The 23,587-nt window shown below is 42.8% G+C and overlaps 2 protein-coding genes across 2 annotated transcripts; one reads left to right on the top strand and one right to left on the bottom strand.

Moving 5' to 3' along the window:
• Positions 1 to 205: 205 nt before the first annotated feature.
• Positions 206 to 12,572, bottom strand: mideasa (mitotic deacetylase associated SANT domain protein a). Its single transcript, XM_008397548.1, has 13 exons — positions 12,485 to 12,572; positions 10,267 to 12,035; positions 6,934 to 7,137; positions 5,353 to 5,695; positions 5,191 to 5,257; positions 4,959 to 5,101; positions 4,769 to 4,869; positions 4,610 to 4,685; positions 4,440 to 4,528; positions 3,806 to 3,949; positions 3,092 to 3,211; positions 2,809 to 2,975; positions 206 to 1,461 (listed from the first exon to the last, which is right to left on the bottom strand). The coding sequence occupies exons 2-13, from the start codon at positions 11,785 to 11,787 to the stop codon at positions 1,146 to 1,148; spliced, it is 3,291 nt and encodes a 1,096-aa protein (XP_008395770.1). The 5' UTR covers positions 11,788 to 12,035; positions 12,485 to 12,572; the 3' UTR covers positions 206 to 1,145.
• A 2,807-nt stretch (positions 12,573 to 15,379) lies between these two features.
• On the top strand, positions 15,380 to 23,405 carry ttbk2b (tau tubulin kinase 2b). The gene is made up of 16 exons (XM_008397547.2): positions 15,380 to 15,614; positions 15,839 to 15,961; positions 16,049 to 16,158; positions 16,269 to 16,416; positions 17,049 to 17,122; positions 17,219 to 17,359; positions 17,451 to 17,555; positions 17,729 to 17,794; positions 18,138 to 18,230; positions 18,320 to 18,445; positions 18,547 to 18,704; positions 18,975 to 19,164; positions 19,452 to 19,666; positions 19,760 to 20,219; positions 20,923 to 21,620; positions 22,233 to 23,405. The coding sequence occupies exons 3-16, from the start codon at positions 16,090 to 16,092 to the stop codon at positions 22,564 to 22,566; spliced, it is 2,877 nt and encodes a 958-aa protein (XP_008395769.1). The 5' UTR covers positions 15,380 to 15,614; positions 15,839 to 15,961; positions 16,049 to 16,089; the 3' UTR covers positions 22,567 to 23,405.
• Positions 23,406 to 23,587: the final 182 nt, after the last annotated feature.

Raw genomic sequence — 23,587 nt, forward strand, 5'->3', positions numbered from 1 at the left:
TGTGACGGACTTTTATGGGACTAGTGGGTTTTATCCAACAGTAGCTGGGCAGGAAAAAGGGCAGTGCAAGAAGGAGAAGACATACGGGAAACGGCCTTTGGTCAGGAATCTGAGACAACTGCGTCGAGGACTTTAGCCTCTATATATGGCGGCCCTATTGGTTGAAATTTAAGTTTATCAGTGTACTTTCCCTGTAATTTCATTTAAATCTGGGCTACTTAGGTTGTTCTTTTGCAGTTTTTCCAAATATTCCCAAAAGTGCAAAACTTAACAGCACTGAATGTGTGCACAACTTTCTTTCTTGAGAATAAATGCACCAGATCAATTATATATAAAGACAAAAAAAAAAAAAAAAAAACAGTCCACATCTGGAGAAACAAGATCTTGCAGCAACAATGTGCTCAATTTATGACAAAAAACAAATGGCCTTCTCTGGACAATAGACTTTTTAATATATATTTTCAATTTATCATAATAAAGCCAACATGATTATTCTTTATATTACCAAGATCATTGCAAATGCTGTATCATAAATATCTAGTTTTTTGTACATTTTCATTTCAAAAAGGTCCATTATAGAAATTTTAAAAATAAAGTGTAGAACGAACAAATAATCTGGGAAAATTTTGATATTGAGCCCATTCTAGTTTTTACATTCAAGCCCTTCAAAGTTTAGTCAAACGGGCTCCAGCTGATAAAAGGACAGATTAAACTGATCTTGTTTCTTAATAGTTTCGTTCACACGATGCGAATGCAAAATAATTTGATGCATTTGTAATTAAATAAAAAGATATAAAAAGGCAATATTGGCAAAAGCGCAGACACCGTGTTAAGTGCGTCTTACAAAAAAATAAACTCTTGAGTATTTAGACGTTGTATCTGAGCATGTGGAGTGTGACAGCCAGGCTGATGGTGTGAAGCTGGAAAACAGTCAAACAGAGAGTTTTGGTCAAAAAAAAAAAAAAACAGTGTAAAGATTAACAGGAAGACATTAAAACCAAAGTTTTTGTGCTTGTTCTGCCTATTTGCAGGCAGCACTTTGTTTTTTTGTTTTTTTTTAACCCTTTCATCCATTTGTTCATCTCTGCATGCAGTTTGCATAATATTCCCCTGCTCTGAGGTTCTTCTCCCTGTTTTGTTCATACTCAGTGCCAGTCTTCATCATCGTCGTCCTCGCCTTCGGACGAGTCCTCCTGGCTGCTGATCTCCCCCTGCTGTGCAGCTCCATGCGTCTCTCCTCTCTCATGCCCCTCTCCTCCCTCATGCCCCTCTCCTCCCTGATGAGCCGCCGCCGCAGCTGCTGCTGCTGCTGCTGCTGCTGCTGCTGCCGCTGCCTTCCTGGCTCGAGCCTGAGCTGCTGCTTTCTCCTCCTCTTCTTTCTGCCGCAGAGCCGCAGCCTTCTTCTCCTGCTCTGCGTGGCTCTTCATGTGGGCACTTCTACTCTTCACTTTATGGAACACCCTACATGGAAATATGATCCCGTAAAATTGTGAAAAGCTGGACAATCCACATCTTTAACGCAATTTGCAGACAAAAGTCCTGACGTTTCAGGTAAACACCAAAACATTAAGGCTTCCATTACTTAGCTTGTACTTTACCTTTAATAGACTGGCATAAAGTGAACTTATAAAGTAATTTACTTTGTAAGCATAAAAAAGCTGTGCAGACCATTAAAATTATTTCTGTTAATTCTGATTATTATAATAGCAATATAGTGACATTTTTGCATTGAAATATATTCTTATGAAATATTCCAACTTTCTGACAAACTGAATTTTGGGTTTCCATTACCTGTTGCAATTAATCAGCAAAATATCACAGTGTGTAATGAATTTAAATTGTAGTCGAACGACTTTAACCGACTTAATGATATAACTTTTCAGTGATATTCATTTTATTTTAAGGTGATGCATTTGCAAGAAAAGGAGTATGTAACATCAAAATATAAAAGAGCGAGACTTAATGTAGAAACTACAAATTCATTCTATTATTATGCTCTTGGACTTGAAATTGTTTTAATTTTCTAATGACTTGAGTTTCATCCCAGTCGGTTGCTGCTCTGGAGTGACACCTAGTGGTTGTCAGAAGTAGCAGCGTAGATACAAATTTATTTACACATCTTGGCAGGTGATTTTCCAAAGTTAAAAACTAAAATTCATTTAGCGGTTTGCATGTAAGCCCTCCTTGATATCAAACTAATGATGCAGACCCCAATGAAAAAGTGCACATACACCTCTAAATTACACGTGCAGGTTGTTGCTAACTGAGCAGAGGAAATTCAAAAGTGTAATATATCTGTTCAACTTTTAAAGAGAATACTTTGAATGGTCTCAATCCTCCTGACGGTTGATGAATTTTAAATAGTTGCATCGCATCTCTTAAAAAAACAACTTCAGGTTTCAGAGCTCAGGTGTGATCAGTGAAAATCTGATTTAAAATGATTGATGATAAGATGGCATGCTCTGGGTTACAGTAAGTTGTACAGAAACCCCTCCCACCTGCATCCTTTCACACTAATAAGGTGATAAAAAAAAGGGTCTCCTCCAAACTAAAAGTGAAACTGAGTGAGGGGGGTGCAGAAACCTCATATCTAGAAGGAAATGCTGTAGATCCCACAGCTCATATTCACAACAAAACTACGTTTTCCAAATTTTAAACGGTTTTAAACTACAGAATGGCACTAACCTAGAGTGAAGGGGGTTCTAAAGCTGAATGAAGTCCAGCAAATTTAAACAAACAAATGTCACACTAGTCACTTTTAGCAGCAAATCTAACAAACTTCTAAATCAGATTGAAAATTGACCTCACCTGCCACATTTCTTGCATGGAAACACTTCATTGGGGTCCTGCGGCGGTTTTGGTGGAGGTTTGGGCTTCTTTGCGGCGGCTTCAGCCCGAGGCCTGTGAGGCACCGATGACTGATGAGCCTCCTTGCCCATTGCGTCCGGCTCCTTGATGACCAGAACTGTCCCTGTCTGAAGCGACAACACGTGGGTTTTTGACTACGCAAAGAAAGTTTGACGATTTCCTCTTTTTGAACGTAACGGGGTGTTCAGTGAATGAAGAGGATGAGGATTTGCGCAGTACTTACTACATAGTCATGAGCTTGTAGTGACTGAGCCACCCTCGCCTGCTGGTTGGTTTCATGGCTATCGTCATAAAAAGAAGCGTCCTTCTTTTCGTCTTCTTCTAATCTAGGCTGATGTGAGCTCTGCCATGAATCGCACAACACACAATAAATTAATGGGTGGAAAAAAAAAAAAAAAAAGGTCAGGAATGTTGTTAACTTTGATGCTGAAACGTAGGATTATGATTAGGTTTTTACTAGTGTGTAAGTAAATATGTTGTTTTTTTTCTGACTTTCTATGACTTTTATCACTTCTGCTTTCCCGCGCCGTTACCCTGCATAATCAGTTTTGGTGCCTTTTTACCATTTAGATAGCATTTCTGCCTTTGTTCTTAAATAAGTCAGTCTGTATTCCTACTTCTCTAAAAAGAACAAAAGAAACTCTCATTAAAATGTTTTATGTGTTTGCTTTATAAAGGATCCAAAAGAGGTGTAAGGCTGGACAGTAAGGACTTTTAGGCAGTGTTTTCCTACCCAAACTACAAGTCAACCCCTGTTTTAGCTAATATTTGAATATCAGGGCACTTTATCTGTAGTATCAAGAAATGTGAGTGCTTGTATGATCCCGTTCCTTGAATTCAGATGATTTGTGCTTTATCGATATTGTATATTTTAGCCACACCTATCCACATCTTCTGTAAAGAAAAGTTAACATAGAAACCAAATCCTCAACGCTACCTTAACATCCACCACAGCCTCAGAGTGTTTCTCCACGGGTGAATCTGGGGGGCCGAAAGTTAAGATACCGTTTCGACCGACTTTCACCTGCTTTTTATACGAATAGTAGAACTCCACACACTGAGCAACAGTCTTAGTCCGCACCTACAAGACAAAAGACACAAGCAAATCCAAGTGATTAATTATAGGAGACTAAATGCAAAACAAACAGAGTGTAAAGAAGGAAAGATGGCTCAGGCAGCGAAAGTCAACACGGACGGACGGGACGGACTTTTAGGCCAGGATACCGATTCTGGACTAAACCAGAAAATAATTACGTCACGTTCCAGACTTTTCCCAGACGCAACACGAACTCCCCGACTCTCTGGCTCACGCCTCTGTTATTGTTCTGATTCTAAAACGCAGACTTCCTGCCGCAGAGAGGATGTGATTTATTCACTCAAATTATTTTTTTTTTCCCTCTTTGAACTTTAAGGAAATTCAAAAAAACCAAAAAACGAAAAGAAAAAAAAGATCTTCCTGTTTGCAAAAGGATGTTACATTTTATTTCTAAAACGCTTTAATAAGCATGACTAGCATTCTTGTTATAGTAAAAATAATTGCTTCCCCTGCATGACAGCAGCGTCACCCTCACCAGTTTCTGCACCAGGAAGAAGTCCTTCCTGTAGGCAGAGATCCCTTTGTTGAAGTAACACTTCTCCTCCGCCGTCCAGCTGTCAGAGCCTGGAAAGGCAGTAATATTAGTGTTAAGAAAGAAACTGAAAGGTTATGAAGGTTATGAAGCTTTTTTTTTTTTTTTTTTACCTGAGTAGTGATAACCTGTCAGGTGATGGTCTTTGGGGAAAATTGGATCTTGAAGCATCAAACGCTCCAGTGTTTCCTTAATATTAAGCAGAGTTAATGCAAAATAAAAGCCTGCAGTGGTAAAAGCTCACATCAGCCTCAACTGGTCTCTTTACTCACAAGGATATTGCCTCCGCATTCATGTAAACAGTGTAAAGTCAGCTCCTGATTGGTTCCTCCTCCACTGAAAACACTTGAACAAGCCAAGTTCATAAAATGGTCTACAGACAAAAAGAAGCAAGAAGAAAAATTACCGGGGACGGGAGGGAAAGTTAAAAGATTGATAAAGTAGTTCTTGTGAGAAACCTACTGGTCTCCTCGTCGCTTTGCTTTTGGTTGGAGTTATTCAAAGGATGCCAGACCAAGTCAGCTTTATGCTGGTCCATCTGGGAGGATGGCTGATCTTGCAAATCGGGTATTTCCGCTTGGTACTGCTGCCCGATATTGATCCGGCTGCACCCCGACACAAAACAAAGAGACATAGAGATGTAAGCGACACGAACAAGGTAGAAATCTGTTCGAATCTGCGATGCGAAGCTTACGGTTCAAGGCACACTGGTGTGGCATCAGTGATCAAGGGCAAGACTGGAGGTGTGATCTCTGAACTCGCTAAGAAAAACAAATCAATAAATAAAAAGTTAGACATTGCTTTCAAAAAAAAAGAAAAAAAAAAAGGCGATGTGCAGAAATCATTCGAGACTTACTGGAACGCAACAGGCTACGAGTTGCGGACTTTGGGGTAGCCGGAGGCGGCAGGATCTGGTTGCTTACAGCGATGTTGGTGAGGAAGGCGGAGAAGTAGAGACCCGTTCCTCCTCTGACAGGAGACAGGATGGGAGGAGGCGTGTAGGGGGGGAGGGAGTGCAGGTTGTCCGGCAGGCGGACCGGAGAGCGCAGGTTGCTCTGGTAATGGGTGATGCTGGAGTAGACGGACGGCGGGATGAAGGTGGATGGCTTGGGGGGAGGGATGATGAGGGGCTCTGGACGAGTCCGGCGCTTGAACTTAGCCTTGCCGTCCTCTTCCATTCCTGAATCGCTTTCCCCATCCTTGGAACAATGAGGGGAAAGTGGAACGTTTTAAAGTTTAAATCCTTTAGTTTTCCTCCTAAAGTTTTCTGACACTGATGGCAGCAGTATACAACGACTAAGCAATAACATGCACAAATCAGGGATGAATTAAAATAAAGGACATGCACATCTTTATAAAACATTTTATTATAAAACTAAACTTTTAAAGTTAAAATAAATAAATAAATAATCTATGCAACAAGTCACTAAACCTTCAACCAGAGTAGGAAGGCTTTAAATAATTAAGACTTAAATGTATTAACTTTCCCTAAGTACATAAAATAGAAATCCATTGTTGATCTGAAGATGAATCCAAGTGACAACAAAGATACACTGGACAAAAAATAGTGGAAAAGTTCAATAAAAGAATCACTGTTGGACAAAAAGAATAAAAAGGCTTCTTGCCAAAAAAAAAAAAAAACCAAAACATCTCAATAATCCCCAAGACTGTTTGCAAAATAATGTGTGGAGTGACGAGACAAAAGTGGAATTTATCAAACCATGCGTGTCTTGTCGTGTAGTTTAGGGGGGAAAAAAAAGAAAACAACATCACACAAGCAATCAAAAATGACGTTAGTATTGTGTTACTCTAGTGCTGCTTCGCTGCTTCGGTAGCATACCAGCCCCATAAAGCTCTACCAGAAAATCCTGTCAGAGAATGTCTATCAGTTTGTAACATAAAGCTGAGGGACCGCCGCGCTGCAAGATGTTGATCTGAAGCTCACAAGTATGTTCTGCATGGTTCACAAACCAAAACTGTTGGGTTTGGTGTGGCCTAATCAAACTTTGGCTAAAATGCTCTGGGAAGAAGTTAGTCAGGCTTTTCATGGTTAAAAAAAAAAAAAAAAAAAAAAAAAAAAAACTAATGTAGCAGAATTAAAACTTTTCTGCAAAGTGGAGAGTGCCAAGATTCCACCGCAGCAATGTAAAGACTCACTGCAATTGAATGAATGAATGCTGCTCTTTTATAGCTGCCAACAGCAGCACAACCATTTATTAGGCTTAAGGGACTATTATTAGTTACATCTGGCTAATTTGGTTTGGATAGATTTCTTTCACATCATAATTTCTCAAATAATTTTGTCTTTTCATGAACTGAAACGTACACTTTCAACACGAACCGACCCGGTAAAGAAAATCTGCACCACACAGTAAAGCCGCCAGTCCAACCACGGTTTTAAGAGATGTTACAAAAAGATGTTCAACTGGGAACCAACCTGGCCAAAACTCTCGGTCACAGAGTTTCTGAGCGAGCGGCGGCGAGCCACGATCACGGAGGGTTTCCGATCCGCCTGGCCCGCGGCGCGCTCGCCCTGGCCAACGCGGCCTTGAGTCCAGCTGCCCTGAGACTCCGCCTGGCTCTTGTGCACAGGCACAGACACTGGGATCACCAAGGGCACTATGGCGGAGGGGGCGTCTTCCTGCGGAGGGTACAGAAAGAAGACAAAGAGAGAAGAGAACAAGAAGCAGCCAGGTCAGAAAAGTGGAGGGAAATATTCAAAAAGTGAGTGACAAATAAAAAGAGGAAGAAGGTGAGAGTGCATGTCATCTCAAAATGTGGTGCAATACCAAAAAAACTTGAACAGTGATTCATTTTTTTCCCCAAACATGAGTATCACTCAGGTTTAATTCATACTTTCTTAGTAGATTAAATATTAAACTGACCAGTCAGACTGGCTTCAAATGTTAAAACAAAAAAGAAATAGTTGCATCTCACCATTACGGGGTTGTTTTTCACTCAAAAGTGAAATGTAAAACAAGCTTCATGCTTTCTGCGATGTTGTTGTCGTAGATCTACATATTTCTGTTTAAGAAAACGGCACCCTGGAATTTCTGCTTGAACTGGCAGTTTTTTTTTGTTTGCTTTGTTTTCTTTAAACTGATCCAGGATTTTAAAAGTGGGAAGTGAAAATTACAAACAACTTCCACCGTTTTAAATCTGAGGTATAACTCGGAGCCGTCGTGATCACCGACGGCATTAAAGCCGTTTCTCCTAATCAAAAAAAAAAAAAAATAGTCCCAACTATAAAACAAAACAGCTCCGGCTTGCGAGCTGACTGCACGAAACCAGTTTGGGGAGAACGGGAGCGTGGTTGTGCAGGTTGACAGCTCGGCCCCTCCCTGCCGCCACCGAGCGACTTTCAGAAAAGAGGCCTGAGGAATGTGGAGGTGTGCAGACATGCAGCCGCTCCAACTGTACATCGAGCGCGCACGTTCCGCACTCAAAACCTGCAACGAGCCTCTTAACCCCTTTGGGGCAGAGAACTCTGTGTGCTTGTGTTTATATATTGACAGTCTGCGTTAAAGGAACAACGTCTAAGAGGGTGCAGCACCTACTGTGTAAACATGATCAATCCTGACCAGCGACAGTATCATGTGTCTCACAGAGATAACACCCTCGGTGTTGAATAAGTCCAGAGCAGGAAATCTTGAGCTACGTTTGCTGCTGGAAGTTTGTAGCAGAGCGCCGTTGGAAAAGCACAAACTAAATAGCGGCGATCTCTTTAGAAGAGCTGAAACCGGACGGCTGCGGGAGTTTTCGTAAACGGTAGGGAAGTTCTGCATAGAAACAAGGCTGTTCCTCTTTATACAGCTGTGCCAACTTTGCCAAATGAGAAAATATGCTTTCACTTGCCCAAATAAGCCACCTTATTTGCTATTCCCTCGATGTGCAAAGCAGGATGCACTGAAAATCAACTGTTTTTTTTTTTTGGTTTCCACAACTCGATCAAGTCAGTTACGAAAACTGGGTAGCGCCAAACCCAACGTGCCACCCAGCTCCCGGTGGACTCCACAGTCATCACTATGACCACTGCTATAACCGAGAGCATCTGCTTGGCTGCTTTCGGACTCAAGTAGACGACCTGACTGTCACTATAGTTAGAGGGATTGTTGGCTAGCAGCTCCTACACCACATTCAAGACGATTCAGACTCTTTTTATGTGGCGTTCATCTGTGATGGATCTACTGTGAGCTCCAGTACTATCAATTTCCACACTTCTCTCTTTGCCGCCACTCTGTTTAACGTGTGTAAAATGGTTATGAACATGTTTCTAACATGCATATTGACATGAAATTTGCAACCGAAGACAATCCACAAATTGAAATCAAAACAAATTACCCCATAATTTAAATTATGTGCAGCAAACAGGGTTTGTGTGAGCTTTAGTAGATTAAATTACAAACCCCAGCAAATTCATTAGCTTTGTTGTCTTGGTGTCTTTGGTTCTGGCGTTTTATTCAGTTCTATTTCCCTTTAATAACTTACATTATTTTTTATTGCAATTGCTGCTTTTATTGTTGTAGTTGCTATAATTAGTCTTTTTTCAAATCTGACTTTTTAAATTACACACTTTCTGTTAGTAATGAATATGGTAAAAAGAATGTTTTGATTTTTATTGCCTAATCAAATATTTTCTCAAATTGAAATGTAAATAAATAGAAGGGGGGGCGGGGGAGGAAACACAAAGTCAAGACATAACCGAATGTAATTTAAGATTTAAGATGGAAATTCTGGAAAATGTTGGGATGAAATTTCAGCTATTTTGATTTTTTTTTTTTTTTTTAAAAGATCCTGCAGAAACCCAGATAACGCTGGCAGAGAAAGCCAAGATAATGCCTGAAATCTGACAGTATTTATAAAGGAATTCTTGCCTCTGTAATTACAGATTAATGCCAGGTGGTTTGGTCTCAACTCAAGGCCTATAAAAAGGTTTCAAAATGCAAAAAGTACAAGAAGAATTTCTCAATGGGGAATGACAACAAGATCCCTCTCTTAAAACTTTTACAGCCTTACTGCAGGAGATTACTCCAATAGCACTGGATACAGTGGGCTCCATGAGGGCAAGGATCCAGGAGAGGAAAGAACATTTCATAGTAAACCAAGAATGACCTTGTACCGCTCACATGACTTCTGTTAGCTAATCAGAGTATAATCAGAAGAGTTGTCCAAGAGATGAGGACCACTTTACGGAGACCTGGAACTATTGTTGTTTCAAATAAAACAAAAAATAATGGACTCAACAAAACCACCTAAAGGTACGCTCGCTGAGCAATACTCCACTCTTGAAGAAAAACCCTGCCAAAGCTCGTTTTGCCGGGGGAATAAAGAGTGCTCAGAAGAGAACAGAATTCCTCTCTTCCCAAACACACGACACTAACTGTAAATCTGGATAAAACTGAAGATCAGAGTTCTTTTTAGAAGAGCCCTAATGAACCTTTAACAGTTGAAGACATTCTGAAGATCAAAATCCCACCTGGGCAATGCACAACACAGTAGAGGTGTTGGAGCTGTACTTACTAATATTACAGCGGTACGTTTTTGTTCAACCGTTTCACAGAACCTGATTTCTGGGCTTAATTGCATTGCTTTCATTGGTGTGTGGATTACCGACATCCAATGGGTATTTCATGTCAATAGTCCAGATAAGATATTGAAGAAAAACACTGATGCATCCCCACTATAGATTTACACCATACATTATAGTAGATACATCTATAGTAGATACAACAAGAGTGTAAATGTTGAATTTTGAAAAAAAAAAAAAAACCTTGGCAGCTTTAGCAGGCAGGGACTCCATTTCCGAAGCCTTCTGAGCAAGGGTCTCCAGGTTGATCTCTTTAGACGCCCTCCTCCTCCTGCGGGTGATCTGTATGACCCCTCCTGTCGCTGCTTGGCTTTCCGCTCCCTTTGCAGCTGTGACACCTGCTACTCCATTCTGGGGTGCTGGTGGCGGCGGCAGCGGCGGTGGCAGCGGCTCTTTGGAGGCTTGGGACCACATGTTTCCAGGAGGAGGGCCCAGCGGGGACTGTCCCTCCCTGGAGAGGCGTCGCGAGCGCCGAGGGGCCGCGGGGGCCGAGTCACCAGCATCTAAAGGACTTGTGGCGGCAACCTTTTCAGAGGACGGATCGGGTAGTGCGGATACGTCTCCGGTTTGGGCTTCTGGATGCGTCTCCATAGGTTGTGTGCCTTCTTTGCTCGCTCCAGAGTCCGGTGGAAGAGGGTCAGGAAGCGGATAAGCACCAAAGCTTTGGGCCTGCTGCTGCAGGTTTGGTTGGACCTGAGGTTGTGTTGTTTCAGGCTGTGGAGCATTCTGTTGCTGCATCTGCTGAAGTTGCTGCCCCTGCAGCTGCTGCTGGTGATACTGTTGCTGTATTTGCTGCATTTGCTGTTGCTGTATTTGGTGCTGTTGCATTTGGTGTTGCTGCATATGCTGTTGCTGCTGCTGCAGCTGAAGCTGCTGGTGAATGTGTTGCTGCTGCTGCTGCTGTTGTTGTTGTTGTTGCTGCTGCTGCTGTTGTTGTTGCTGTTGTTGCTGCTGCTGCTGCTGGTGGTGGTGATGATGCATTTGCTGCTGCTGCATCTGATGCAGAATCTGCTGCTGAGTTTTAGGCTGCTCTCCGTAGATTATTCCCTTGTTTGCCGGGAAAACGGAGTAGTAACCTGATGAAAACTGCTGCTTGTTGGATCTGAATGAGGCCTGGAAAGGCTGCAGAATGGGTCCCTGCATGGTGTGAGCTGGCACATGGGGTTGCCCCTGGAGATCCACACCCTTGTGGCCATGCTGATAGGCTTGTAGCTGGGCCTGATGCATTACAGCAGCAGCACTGGCGTGCTGCTCCCATTCAAGCCCTCTTCCCTGAGTTTGAGCCTGGCTGGCGTCTCTGTAAACCTCCACGGGGGCTGTCAGCTGGTTTTCCGCTGCCATCGGCATCGCTACGCCTTCATGAACTCCTTTATGGAAGGCCATCTGATCCCTGACGTTCACACCGCTCATGTACGGGCCAAAGTTCTGGCCCCAGCCTGCCACCGGAGCCTCCTGGGTCCACCCCGGTGCCTGTAAGGGGTCCTGCATCCACTTCACAGCAGAAGGCTGCTGATAGTGTGGGAGATTTTGGTGGCCTTTCTCTGGGTTGTAAACACCAGAGCCGCTTGCAGAGTCACTATGGCTCGCTTTTAAAGCAGGAGAGCCCATACCATAGTAAACCTCCCCCGGGTGCTGCACTCCATCTTTCATGGCTGGAGTCCGGTGTTTGCTCTTGTCAGTGTTAACCTGAGAAGGAAGACTCATAGCAGTCTCCTAAGATTAGAAAATGGCTTTCGACTGAATTTATAATCGTGCAAAACTTGGTATATCCCTCCTTAGTGTGCTGCCGCTGCCCGCGGTCGTGAAATTCTTTAATTGTGTATACAGAGGTATCTGGGAGGAAACATAAAATCCCAAAGGAAAGTGCAGGGTGGGGAACATGCAGTCGTCTTTCAGCAATTAAATCTGAGGTCTGCTGTCCATTCTTCTCAACATCTTCAGGGGAGCTAGACCTTACAGAAGACAGACACACAGAGAGAATAAAATTCATGAATTGGTTCCTAATAGAGGGGGGAAACACTACGAGTTTACAGCCGATTTACAGTCGCCAGCAGCAAAGAGGAAACTGAGGCCTACACCAGCAAACGGCCTGGTGTGAAAAGTGAAATTATAAAGCAGAGGGGAAACTAGTCCGTGTTTGGATTCATGCGATCAGGTGCGTGCACGAAAAGACGTTTGCAAGCCGAAGTTTTAAGGTAGCAGAAAACAAGGAGGAGCGGAGTTGCCATTTGGCTTAACAAGAAATACAGGAAACGAAGGGGCTCTTGCAATCACCCGAGCGATAGCCAGTAATGTTCTGTTGCAAACAAGCAATAAGGAAGCGACTCAGGAGCTGCGTGCTCTCTAGATCAACACCGCAGACTAACAAGCGTTGTTATAAAAGCCAGAGGGTTCAATTTACCTGATCAATGGTGCAAAAACGACCCCCTGATCGGCTCCATGGAGTCACTTTTAGGTTTCGATCAAAGCCGACTGCACGCAGCTCCATAGAGGGCTTGTGCGCAGCAAATGTCACAACTCTGACAAGTTTCCATCGAGTTTCGCTGCGCACAATATGGCGATCAGGCGGTTTGACAGCAACACGGAAAGACGCTCCAAAGTCCCGACGGGGCAGCGGGAGGCTTCTTAACGCCGTAGTTACACTGTTGCACACTGTATCCGTAAAACCGTGCACTTCCAGGAAAACATGTCCACAACTTTCCCCCCCCCCTCCTGCCTACACACCACATCACCGAGTGAAACACACATGAGACGGGTGCATGCGTGGAAATGCTGCCGTGCAGCGGTGGCTGCGGGTATTTTCTCAAATTTAAAGACTGCTGAGGGTAAAACGTGGTGCCCGGGGTTTATCCGGAGCGTTTGGAGCGCTGCGTAACTGCGCAGATGTGCAAAAATTGTGATGCCCTTGAACGCACCGCCTCGCCCCAAAACAGCTCAACTCACATCCTGTTGTCCAATCCGATCGTCTGATGAGGCCCGTCGATGTATCCGTGTGCGTTTGTTTTTCTCCTCAGGTTGTCCCGTTTGCGGAGTGTTGTCACGCTGACAGAGGTCGTTGTTGAGCCGCAGTCAAGATTTCATAACTACGGAGGTCAAATTCAAGCATCTATCTATCTATCTATCTATCTATCTATCTATCTATCTATCTATCTATCTATCTATCTATCTATCTATCTATCTATCTATCTATCTATCTATCNCTATCTATCTATCTATCTATCTATCTATCTATCTATCTATCTATCTATCTATCTATCTATCTATCTATCTATCTATCTATCTATCTATCTATCTAAAGTTTATGAAAACATCTGTCAAAAGTTAATAAATCAGTGTAAAATGGGCATAAACTTTTCTTCAATTCGTTTTTTCTTTTCTTGCAAAAAATGGATTACAGCAATCAGACACGATCCAAATTCAGAAATATTTAATTGATCCCAAAGGAAAATGAAATGTTCTTGTAGCTCATATTAACTGAGACGTCTTCAAAGAGTTAGTGTATGGTGATGTCTGTGAACAGGAAAGATCCCCTGTAGCAGTCTATATGACAGCAAATTTGAAAAAACCTCTGACTAAAGACCACTTTCCACTGGTAATTTAGCAACTTCTGTGTTAAGATGAGCTCCAAGCCTTTGTGATTGTAGGGTGTCTTTGCAATCACCCTCTTTTGTAGCTTATGAGGATTCTGGCTAGGCCCCAGCAAAAATATTCATATTACTTCCAGTCAGAAAAAAAATTCATAGTGAAAATATGCAGTCACTAAATGTCGTGTTTCATTAGCTGTGAGCAGAATATCATCATAATTAACACAAATAAGAGTCTTGAAAACATCAGAGAGTGTGCTTTTATTTATGTTTCACTTAGTGAATTGAGTTACTAAAGGAACTTTTCAACATTTCTGAATTTTTCTGTCTACATACAAACTGACTTCCCCTCACCTTTTCTATTTGGGCTGTGATACTTTCTGCCCAAGTCCAGAAGCAGATCAGGCAGCTGAAGATTTAATAATTTTTTTTTGTATTTAACTGTCCTTTAGGCCTGCACTCTTCCAAACTGAGATCACAGAGGTTGTTCCAGGAATCTGCTCTTGACACTCCTACACTCTGCGGGTTACAGTTCATTAAAACTATTAGAAACTACTCAAGATTCATGTTCCTTGAATTCTTCATCTTACATTACATTATTAATAAATCTATCAAGTTTTATTATGACAAATGATTCATCTCTAGATATTAATATTATATGCCTATTCTTCTTTGCTAAATGACTCATACTCAGTCATATTGGACGAAGAAAGTCATGGACCGCAATTTTTAGGCTTCGTAGGCTTCGTAGGCTCTGTAGATTTTGTGGTAGACTTTCACTGGGTCCTATACCCCTTTGGGGTATATCTTCAGCCAAACCCCTTCATTCTAGCTTTGGATATGTTTATAGTGTTTGTCATGTTAGAAGGTGAAAATTTTCCAACATCTCCAACATCTAGTCCTAAATCTTTTGGAGCCTTTAACAGATTTTATCCCTCCAGATTTGCCATGTATTTTGCTTCATCCTTAATTTACTCTCTCAATTTATTCTCTGTCCCTGCTGAATAAAGACATCACCAGAGCAGGATGCTGCCACTGCCATGGTTTCACTGTGAGCAAGTTATTTTTTGTTCTTTTCTGACCAGTACACATTTGCTGTTTCCCCTACTAGCAGTAGGTGGACTTTCATAAATCAATTGTCTTCTGAAGGCAGTTCCACTTCATTTTATTGAGGGGTAACAGTGTAAAAATTAGTATATTAAAATGCAATCCACATTTTTCACATTTTTACTCATGGACAAATGTAAAACTCATCTATAATTTTTCTTTCACTTCACACTTATGTTCTAGTTCTAGCTAGTCTCACACATAAAACCCTAGTAACATGTAATAGAAAAGTAGATGTGTCTTTAAAAGTTCAATGAAGCCTAAAACATAACAAGGTAAAACAGTCTGAACTCATCCACAATTTGAGAAACTTTTTCTTGTTCATCTGGTTTTGTTCGTTTGTTTTGGTGAAAATGTCTAAAGACAGCTTTAAAATTTACTTTTTAAAGTTAATTTCGGTCTACAATTCAGACTCCTTCAACCAGTCTAACTCTAACCTTATCAAGACTGACGTTTTAATTAAGCTTAGCATCTTATTTTCATGAAAACAATTACATAGTAAATGGCCACTGCTTCTAAAAAGGCTACTCTATTATATGCCAAACTAACTTGCCATACCCTCCCTGATGTCTCCCGATTCCCAGCTCTTCTCGGATGCAGGAGTTTGCGGACCAATCAGAAGCCTCAAGACATGTGGCGTCAACAACACGGCATCGTTCCTTAGCAGCTCGCTGGCTAACGCGGACAGCTAATCTCAGCTATGGTCCACTACCACCGATGTTTCATCTGTTAAATAAGATGGTGCTTGGAATGACTCGACTGGTTCTGGACCGACTGGAAGCATGGAGACTGCTTGGATGGTACACTTTAACTGGTGTCGCAGAGGTGCATTGACGCGAGGTAAAAAAAAAAAAAAAAAAAAAGAACCCGGAGAAGTGTGCCTCCTAACGGTTATCCATAAGGAGACATGCTAATTAGCTTATTCTCAGCACCAGCGGAGGCAGTTAAACAGCCGAAATAAACATTTTTAGAGATTTTACTGTATCAGGCTGTTTGGTTCCTTCTGTGGTCTGTGAATTGTGGCTCTTTTGTGTTAGCTATGCTGTGTTTTGCCACTGCTTTAGATAAACTAAACCCTGCTACGAGAGATCTTTCTACTATCAAGCTAGCTAACGTTTTGATAGTCTGCCTTGGAAACGTGAGGCGCAGTCCCTAAAGACTACCAGGGTGTAGTAAAATGCTATCAGGTCAGTGTTTGCCGCATCATCAATTCCGCACTTTTATGTGTGGGTAAACTGACGTGAATTTTTAAGGTGTGCTCTTTACTCCTCCAGTGAAGTGCTTGTGACACTGATGCCAGCAGAGAGCAATCAGGATGAGTGGAGCTGGAGAGCACGCGGACATCCTGTCAGTGGGAGATGTGGTCAGGGACAGGTGGAAAGTGGTGGGTGTCGTTGATGCGAAGTCATAATTCAGTGGATGAATTCAATTTCATGAATGCCTCATTTCTTGCTCGGCAAATATCACGGCTTAACTTGCCAATATTGATTTCAGGTCAAGAAAATAGGAGGAGGCGGCTTTGGGGAGATCTATGAAGTCCTGGATCAGCTGAGCCAGGCCACTGTTGCCTTGAAGGTCGAGTCCGCTCAGCAACCCAAGCAGGTGCTAAAGATGGAGGTGGCTGTGCTGAAGAAGCTTCAGGGTAAGTTATGCCAAGTCACACCGTCATGGAGAGTAACCCAGAGAGTTTGAAAAAATAAGGATAGAATTACAGTTTAATTTTCATCTTGACTCAGTTCTTCAATTCAGATTATACTGCAGCCATACCTTACACAGATTAAGCTCAGAATTATTTTGCATCCCTGGAAGATTTAAAATTAAGTTCCTTGTAGCAGGGTCTTTGTTTCTGATTTGGAATAACACAGACATCACCCAAATTTAAACAAGGCTATCCTCCAGTATTATTACCAAGAGAAATATTTATATTTTAACAAAAATGGTATGTTGAAAATTATACCCTTCTCTGTAAATAATGGAAAACCTGTTGGTTGATGTATTTGTAGACTGAACATTTTGGTAGTTGTAGTTTGGTTAATAAATGCTCTATGAAGTGAAGTCCTTTTGTTTTTATCATTGTTTCTTTTTCTATTTAGCCCAATTGCTTTTAGCAGAGGAGTGGAGTGCAGAATTGGAGAAGATGTGATTCAAAATGGATTTAATCCAAATTTTTGTTTATTAGGACAGTGATGGTGTCCGCTTGTGTTTGCAGACTGAAACTAGCGTGACTGTATTTTTATTGGCATACGTAAAACTGTATCTTCCCTTTATAAACAGGAAAAGACCATGTCTGTCGCTTTGTGGGCTGCGGTCGGAACGATCGCTTCAACTATGTAGTGATGGAACTGCAGGTGAGACCCTCGTTGTCCCAATATTTGCCATGCTCTTAGTCCGCCTGCCGCATCACAACTATGATGATACAACCAATACTGATATCTGGTCCAAAGGGGAGGAATCTGGCGGATTTGCGCAGAACGATGACCCGCGGTACTTTTTCCATTTCCACGACTTTGAGGCTGGGCAAGCAGATTTTAGAGGCCATCGAGAGCATCCATTCTGTGGGCTTTCTGCACCGTGACATTAAACCTGTACGTTTAATTCTATGCGATATGTCATTTGCTTATTGCAAACACATTCTGAAATAGGATTGTAAACTTGGTTTTCTGTTTGATTTTGCAGTCAAACTTTGCAATGGGACGACTTGCCAGTACCTGCAGATGCTGCTATATGCTAGATTTTGGATTGGCTCGACAGTTTACCAACTCCAACCAAGAAGTCCGTCCAGTAAGCTCTCTAATAAGAATTCATCAAAGAACATTTTTGGCTTCTCAAAGTAAAAACTAAAAATCTTCTGATAAATGTGGTTTAGACATTAGTGGGCTTTTCTAGCATTTTAAAATAAAAACTGCGACTATTGACAGATACTACAGTATGAGTTTACATTAATTCTCTTTCAGCCTCGTCCTGTGGCGGGTTTCAGAGGAACGGTGCGATATGCCTCAATCAATGCTCATAAGAATAAGGTGAGACTCGTCCTATTCACTTATGCATTTTCCTATTTCAGCCATAATTGCAGCAATTTATCCTTGTCTTTATTAGAAACTAACAAAAAACCTGTACAACAGCCTTAGAGCAAGAGAGGCAGTCATTCGATGTAAATAAAATAAAATGAATTCTGTTGCTATTGATTCAAATGCATCCTAGACTTCTTGCTCAGGAATAGATGCTTTGCTTACGATTTTTCCAAGTGAAAAAAGAAAAGAAAACGAAAAGAAAATGCTCTATATTGGCTGAATCATAAATGTCACGTTTTAGATTAATACTATTGTAAAAGCTGCATCTATTCTCGTCTGTGCATCTTTGCAGGAGATGGGTCGCCATGATGACCTGTGGTCCCTCTTCTATATGCTGGTTGAGTTCATGGTCGGACAGCTTCCCTGGAGAAAAATTAAGGACAAAGTACGTGCTTCTTTTCTCCATCTTGTTCTAGAATTAGGATGCACCGATACGTCCATCCGCTCATTGTTTTAACTGATCTCGCATCTCAGGAACAAGTAGGAAACCTAAAGGAGACGTACGACCACCGTCTTATGCTGAAGCACCTTCCTTCAGAGTTCAGCACTTTCCTGGATCACATCTTAACCTTGGATTACTTCACTAAACCAGACTATCAGGTTCTTTTTGCTTGTTATATTTTGCACGTTCCGTTTATTCATTTCCATGCTTAAAATGCTGATACAAGTTTTTTTTTTTTACTTTTTTTTTTACGAGACAGCTCCTAACATCTGTGTTTGAGAAGGCCATGAAGAACCACAATGTGCTGGAGAACGACCCCTATGACTGGGAGAAATGTGATTCAGAGGATGTGCTGACCATCACTGCCGCAGCGAACACCGCTCAGCAGCTCACTCGCCTCACCCCAGCTTACCTCGGGTACTGGATGCTAAAAAAAGCTCTTGTCACATTTGACATTTGAACCTTAAACTCTTTTTTTTAATTCCCTTGAGGCAGATTTTATTTTATTTTTTTGCAGTTTTCACATTATTCAGTCCTCCTTCACACTCTGCTGAAAACGGGTTCCAGTGTGCAGCTCTGTTTTTAGAGCACAAATGTGCAGACTCAGAGATCCCTGAGAAAATTACTGCTCTGAATGATGTTGTGGAAATGAGCTGTAGGGTGACCTTCGCTTTTGTCGTTCCCCAGCATGGCCAACGCTTCGGTGCTGCCCGTCGAGCTGCAGAGAGAAAACACAGAGGATGTCCTTCAAGGGGAACGCCTCAGCGACGCCGACAACTGCCCCCCCATCCCCACGCCGACCACCGCTGGTGGAGACGTGTGGGAGGAGATGGACCGCAACCGCAACCTTAAACATCCTCAGCTGATGATCAGGAAGGTCAGGGTTGTTGTTTTGTGCATGCTCTCTATGAAGCCTGTTAAAGGAGTTCAAATTCTTTGCAAACATTTCTAAAGTAGCAACACAGAATTAGCGATTTTAATGGTTTTTATAATTGTTTTGTTTGTTTGCAATGTGGAAATCCTGGAGAGACTGATTTACAGACTATGCCTAAAAACAAACAAATGTGTAGAATGAACTCCTCTTTTCATTTATAGAATATGAGCCATGTTTGTAGTTTTTTGTGGTGCAGTTCTTTTCTTTGAGACTTGTTCTATGTTCTTTAGGTAGTAAGTGAGGATGAACACAGTCAGAATCAGGGGAACCAGAGTCCCAACACCGGCTCCGTGCAGAGTTCTCCACGCCGGGTCCGATCAGAGACCATGTTCCTGGACCGAGCCGCGCCACTGCTGCGCCGGATGAGGCACAGCCAGAGTCTGGCGTTCGAAAAGAGACTGGCGCCTGAACCAAAACCTACAATCGAACGCTTCCTTGAAGCCTAGTAAGAACTTTTTGCAAATCAAGATAAGCAAACTAAAATCTAAAGAAAAAAAATCTCACGATTCTTTTTTCTTTTCTTTTTTCTTTCTGTCAGCTTGGGCAAACAACGGCCAGTGCTTTGTCACGTTGGGGAGAAACCCATTCCTGAGAACGGACAGCAGACGTCTTCCTGCAAGGAGGACCAGTCCGGCACGGCGACCCCCGACCCGGAGGAAGCCGCGGCGAGCAGCGGCTTCGTCGCTGTCAACTTCAGCCCCGTGCCTCAGGAGGCCGACTCTCAGGAATGGGTGATGCTGGAGCTGGAGCAGGTCAACAGCTCAGGAGCAGGCAAACCTCAGGTGGAAACCCCATGCGAGGAAAAGTCGGGTCCCTGCGGTTCTGATAGAGCGGAGAATCAGTCTGCTGAGCAGCAAGACTCCCAGACCGGTCCTGCAGTACCTAGCAGCCCCGTCCTGTCGCAGATGGCCATGCCCGGAACCTGGTTGCTAGGCCACCGCCGGCTGCCGGGGATGCTTGGACCTTCAGTCCTGATGGGGAGATCCCAGATGGAGCAGGTAGGGTCAGAAGAGATTTTCTACAAACAAGTGCTGTGAGCAGCAGCAGGAACATTTTCTGAACAAAGCAGTCTGAAGCTAAGGTCTGCTGCACTTAGAGCAAGCTCAGCTTTAATGGAGATGTCATCAAATATTCAAGAGCACATTATTCTTTCTAGACTTTAGCTACACATTAAAAGGAGTACTTTCAGAAATGGGTTTTTAAACAGGATTTCTATGCAGTTTGGAAAAGTATAGAAGTTTGAGTTTTCAGACTTATTAGATTTATTCCAATATGATGGTCGTTTTTAAACAATGCATTCAAGTTCGGCTTGTTTCTGAAATTGGTTAAAAAGTTTTCCAACGAAGCCCAGCAGATTGTATCGACTTGCAACATTCACTCCTTCTGAGCCTGTAGCGACTTTTAGGAATGTTGTTTGTTCAAAAACTTTGTAATTATTCACTAATTTGTGTTGGATTATAAAATAGAATGTGATAATCCATTGGAAGTTCTGGTTGTAACGTGACAAAATATAAAGATGCTTAAGACGTAGGAATACTTTAGAGAGGAACATGTACATAAACCAGTGTGCTTAGACTTTAGTTTGCTCACGAGCTCCTAAATGCGTACAAAGAATCAAAACATGACTGAAATCTCACACACTCGAACATTAGTGATTTTTAAGGCTCTTCTTTCCGTCTAATAATGTCTACCTGCTTTCAGTCCTCCAGCGGTGGGCCACAGTCTCCTGTGAGGAAGAACGATGCGGCTCCATTAGACGCACCAAGCTGTAAATCTCAGGAATTTTCTGAGGACGCCTCAAAGGACAGGAAGAGGTTGGACTCTGTGCCAGAACTGATCCCTGCCAAAGGCGCCACGCCCCACCTGACCAACGACAGAGACCCCGAGAGCGACTCCGGTTTGCCTGACCGCTCCTCAGAGCCCAATCAGCAGCCTCCAGCTGACCCAGCTGGGGGCGCCGTGGAGAGCACTGTCACCGTCTCCTCCTCGCCTCCTCCCGCTCTGCTAAAGCGCAGAGACTCCCCGTCGTCTCCGAGACTGAGCCGGATCCCGGTGCGAGATCCCAGCAACCCCCTGGACTCGCCGAGCCGGGAGCCGAACGCGGAGCGGCGTCATCGCTGGAGCAGCCCGCTCCCCGGCTCCCCCACTCACTCGCCATCTCCCTCCCTGTCCTGTGACAACCTGCCCTGCGCTCTGCCAAGAGACAGGCTGTCCTCGGAGCGCGGCTCCAGGTCCGACTGTGGGGGAGAAGACCCCCTGTCCCTGTCTTCCTCATCTGGAAGCAAAAGTAAAATCCCTCGCCCTGTGAGCGCTACGTTTCTGCCGGAGCAGCTTAGTGGAAGGTTTTTGCCTCGGCCGCCTCCGGGGAAACCCCCCGTCCGTCCAGTTGTGGACAGCAGGTACGTGTTGACCGGGCGTCTTTCCCAATGACTCCTATGGCCATCAAACTGGGATTAGAATCAGACAGGAATGTGTCTGTCACAATGACCAGTAATGTACGGTAATCGCATGATGAATTAAAATGAACACAATAATTTTCATTTGCATGCTTGTTTGTGTAGTTTGTTTAATTTTTAAAGAGATGCTGCTCTTTACTATTGAAATGCCCCCATATTGAAAAATGCTGCAAACATTTGACACATTTTTATATTTTACTAAATCCTAACTGTTTTGCCTGTTTTCCCTAAATGAGACTAATGAATTAATACATTTTTAAGGGCAATTTTGTTCTGTTGAGACTTCAGTAAGGATGAAACAATTATTGAAATAATCAACTAATATAATAACCTAATAGTTAAGTGGAGTTTAAAACCCCCCAAAAAAGGCCATTTGTTGAATTAACAACACTCTCAAAGAAGTATTAAAGCCAAGCCTTTGCCAAAAATATATACATTTTGCACTTAAGTTAGACAAAAAGTATTTATCTGTAAATATGTTCTTCCCAGAAATCCTCAAGTGGCACAGTTTCAGCTTTACCTGGTTCAGATTCTCTCTTCTCTGTTTCTCTGTAGACGGCGGCGTTTGAGGGTGCGTGCGAGCAGCACCAGCGACGCCGACTTCCTGGCCAGCCTGACCCAGCTGATGCAGGACCGCGGCGGGATGCTCTTCAGCCCGCCTCCCCGCCCCCGCACCTCCTCCTCCTCCCTGCAGCGCTCGCTAAGCTCCTCCCCCTCCCGCCAGGAGCTCCGGGAGAGCGGCGCTCTGCCGGGCCGTAGCCGCTCGCCGTCGAGTTTGTCGGGCTCCCCCCCGCCGCGACACATGCAGCCGCTTGACAGGGCCTCGTGTGGGCCAGCGCAGTGGGGGCCCAGCCCCCAAGGGAAAGCCTTTGGGAGAGTGACTCGATGACTGCATCCCCCCACACGACTGACTGGTCCCAAAATGTTGCACCTGTGGCGTTAGGCTGCCTTCCGCCCTGATAGCATGTGTAAATATGACATTTACTGAAAGGAATGTACTGTATGTAATGTAAAATGTATGATAAAATGTATTTATTTATTTATTCGGATATGAAACTGAAAAAGTGGAGAAAATCTTGAGATTGCCAACTTTTACCTCTCATTTCACTCCTCCATTAAAACCCTATTTAGGCCTAATGAGACCAAAATAATCATGTTTAATACTTGATATGTAAAAAAAATAAATCAAACTAACTGTAGATATGTACTATTAGGAAAAAAACACTAAATATATAAACCATGTATTCACTGTAGAAACACTAAAGAACCCCACAATCAGTATATATAGATCAGCATTCGTGTACAGAGCCAGAGCATGCAGCATACGGACCTCACTCTGGTCAAACTGCTAATCCTAGTATTTAATAATGAGCTGCTCATTTGACTTATCTTAGCGTAGTTGTGTGCTTTTACGTCGCGTCACGCAGCCATCCGCTTCTAAGAATGTACGATAAGAGCGCTATTGTAAACATGCATGAACTTCTTCCTCACAAACATTGTTTTTTGTTTTTTTATTATTTATTTGTACAATCTGCTGAAGCATCTGTGTTTTATTGAACTGGTTCTGATCCAAACAATGTGAATGTTGGAAGGTTTTTTTTTGTTTGTTTGTTGCAGGGGGAGTGGATGGGACAGAAGGATGGTGAAAATGTTTGACCACCTATATAAGAGAGAAAGTTAGAGAAAATAGAACCACAACAGATGTTTCAATAAAGGTAAAATACACCAGCCCAGCTGATTTGTTGTTCTAAACAGAGGAAGTTGAAAGAAATAGCAAAGAAGAGTCTGGTGACTCCTTTTTTACTACTTGGATTTTAATTATGTTTAAAATAATTAGTATTCAGACCTTAGCAGTGATCGAAATCTTAAGTTTTACCATGGGTGGCTCTGGTCAATGATTGCAAGCTCAA

Source organism: Poecilia reticulata, linkage group LG21 (genome assembly GCF_000633615.1).
Source record: "Poecilia reticulata strain Guanapo linkage group LG21, Guppy_female_1.0+MT, whole genome shotgun sequence".
Classification (NCBI taxonomy): domain Eukaryota; kingdom Metazoa; phylum Chordata; class Actinopteri; order Cyprinodontiformes; family Poeciliidae; genus Poecilia; species Poecilia reticulata.

Excerpts from the sequence above, each read along its gene's own strand:
- mideasa (XM_008397548.1), bottom strand. The coding sequence starts at position 11,787 with ATGAGTCTTCCTTCTCAGGTTAACACTGACAAGAGCAAACACCGGACT. Across the intron at positions 4,686-4,768 it reads AATGCGGAGGCAATATCCTT|GAAACACTGGAGCGTTTGAT; the intron begins GTGAGTAAAGAG and ends CTTAATATTAAG. Across the intron at positions 1,462-2,808 it reads CCATGCAAGAAATGTGGCAG|GGTGTTCCATAAAGTGAAGA; the intron begins GTGAGGTCAATT and ends ATTTCCATGTAG.
- ttbk2b (XM_008397547.2), top strand. The coding sequence starts at position 16,090 with ATGAGTGGAGCTGGAGAGCACGCGGACATCCTGTCAGTGGGAGATGTG. Across the intron at positions 20,220-20,922 it reads GGAGATCCCAGATGGAGCAG|TCCTCCAGCGGTGGGCCACA; the intron begins GTAGGGTCAGAA and ends ACCTGCTTTCAG. Across the intron at positions 21,621-22,232 it reads CGTCCAGTTGTGGACAGCAG|ACGGCGGCGTTTGAGGGTGC; the intron begins GTACGTGTTGAC and ends GTTTCTCTGTAG.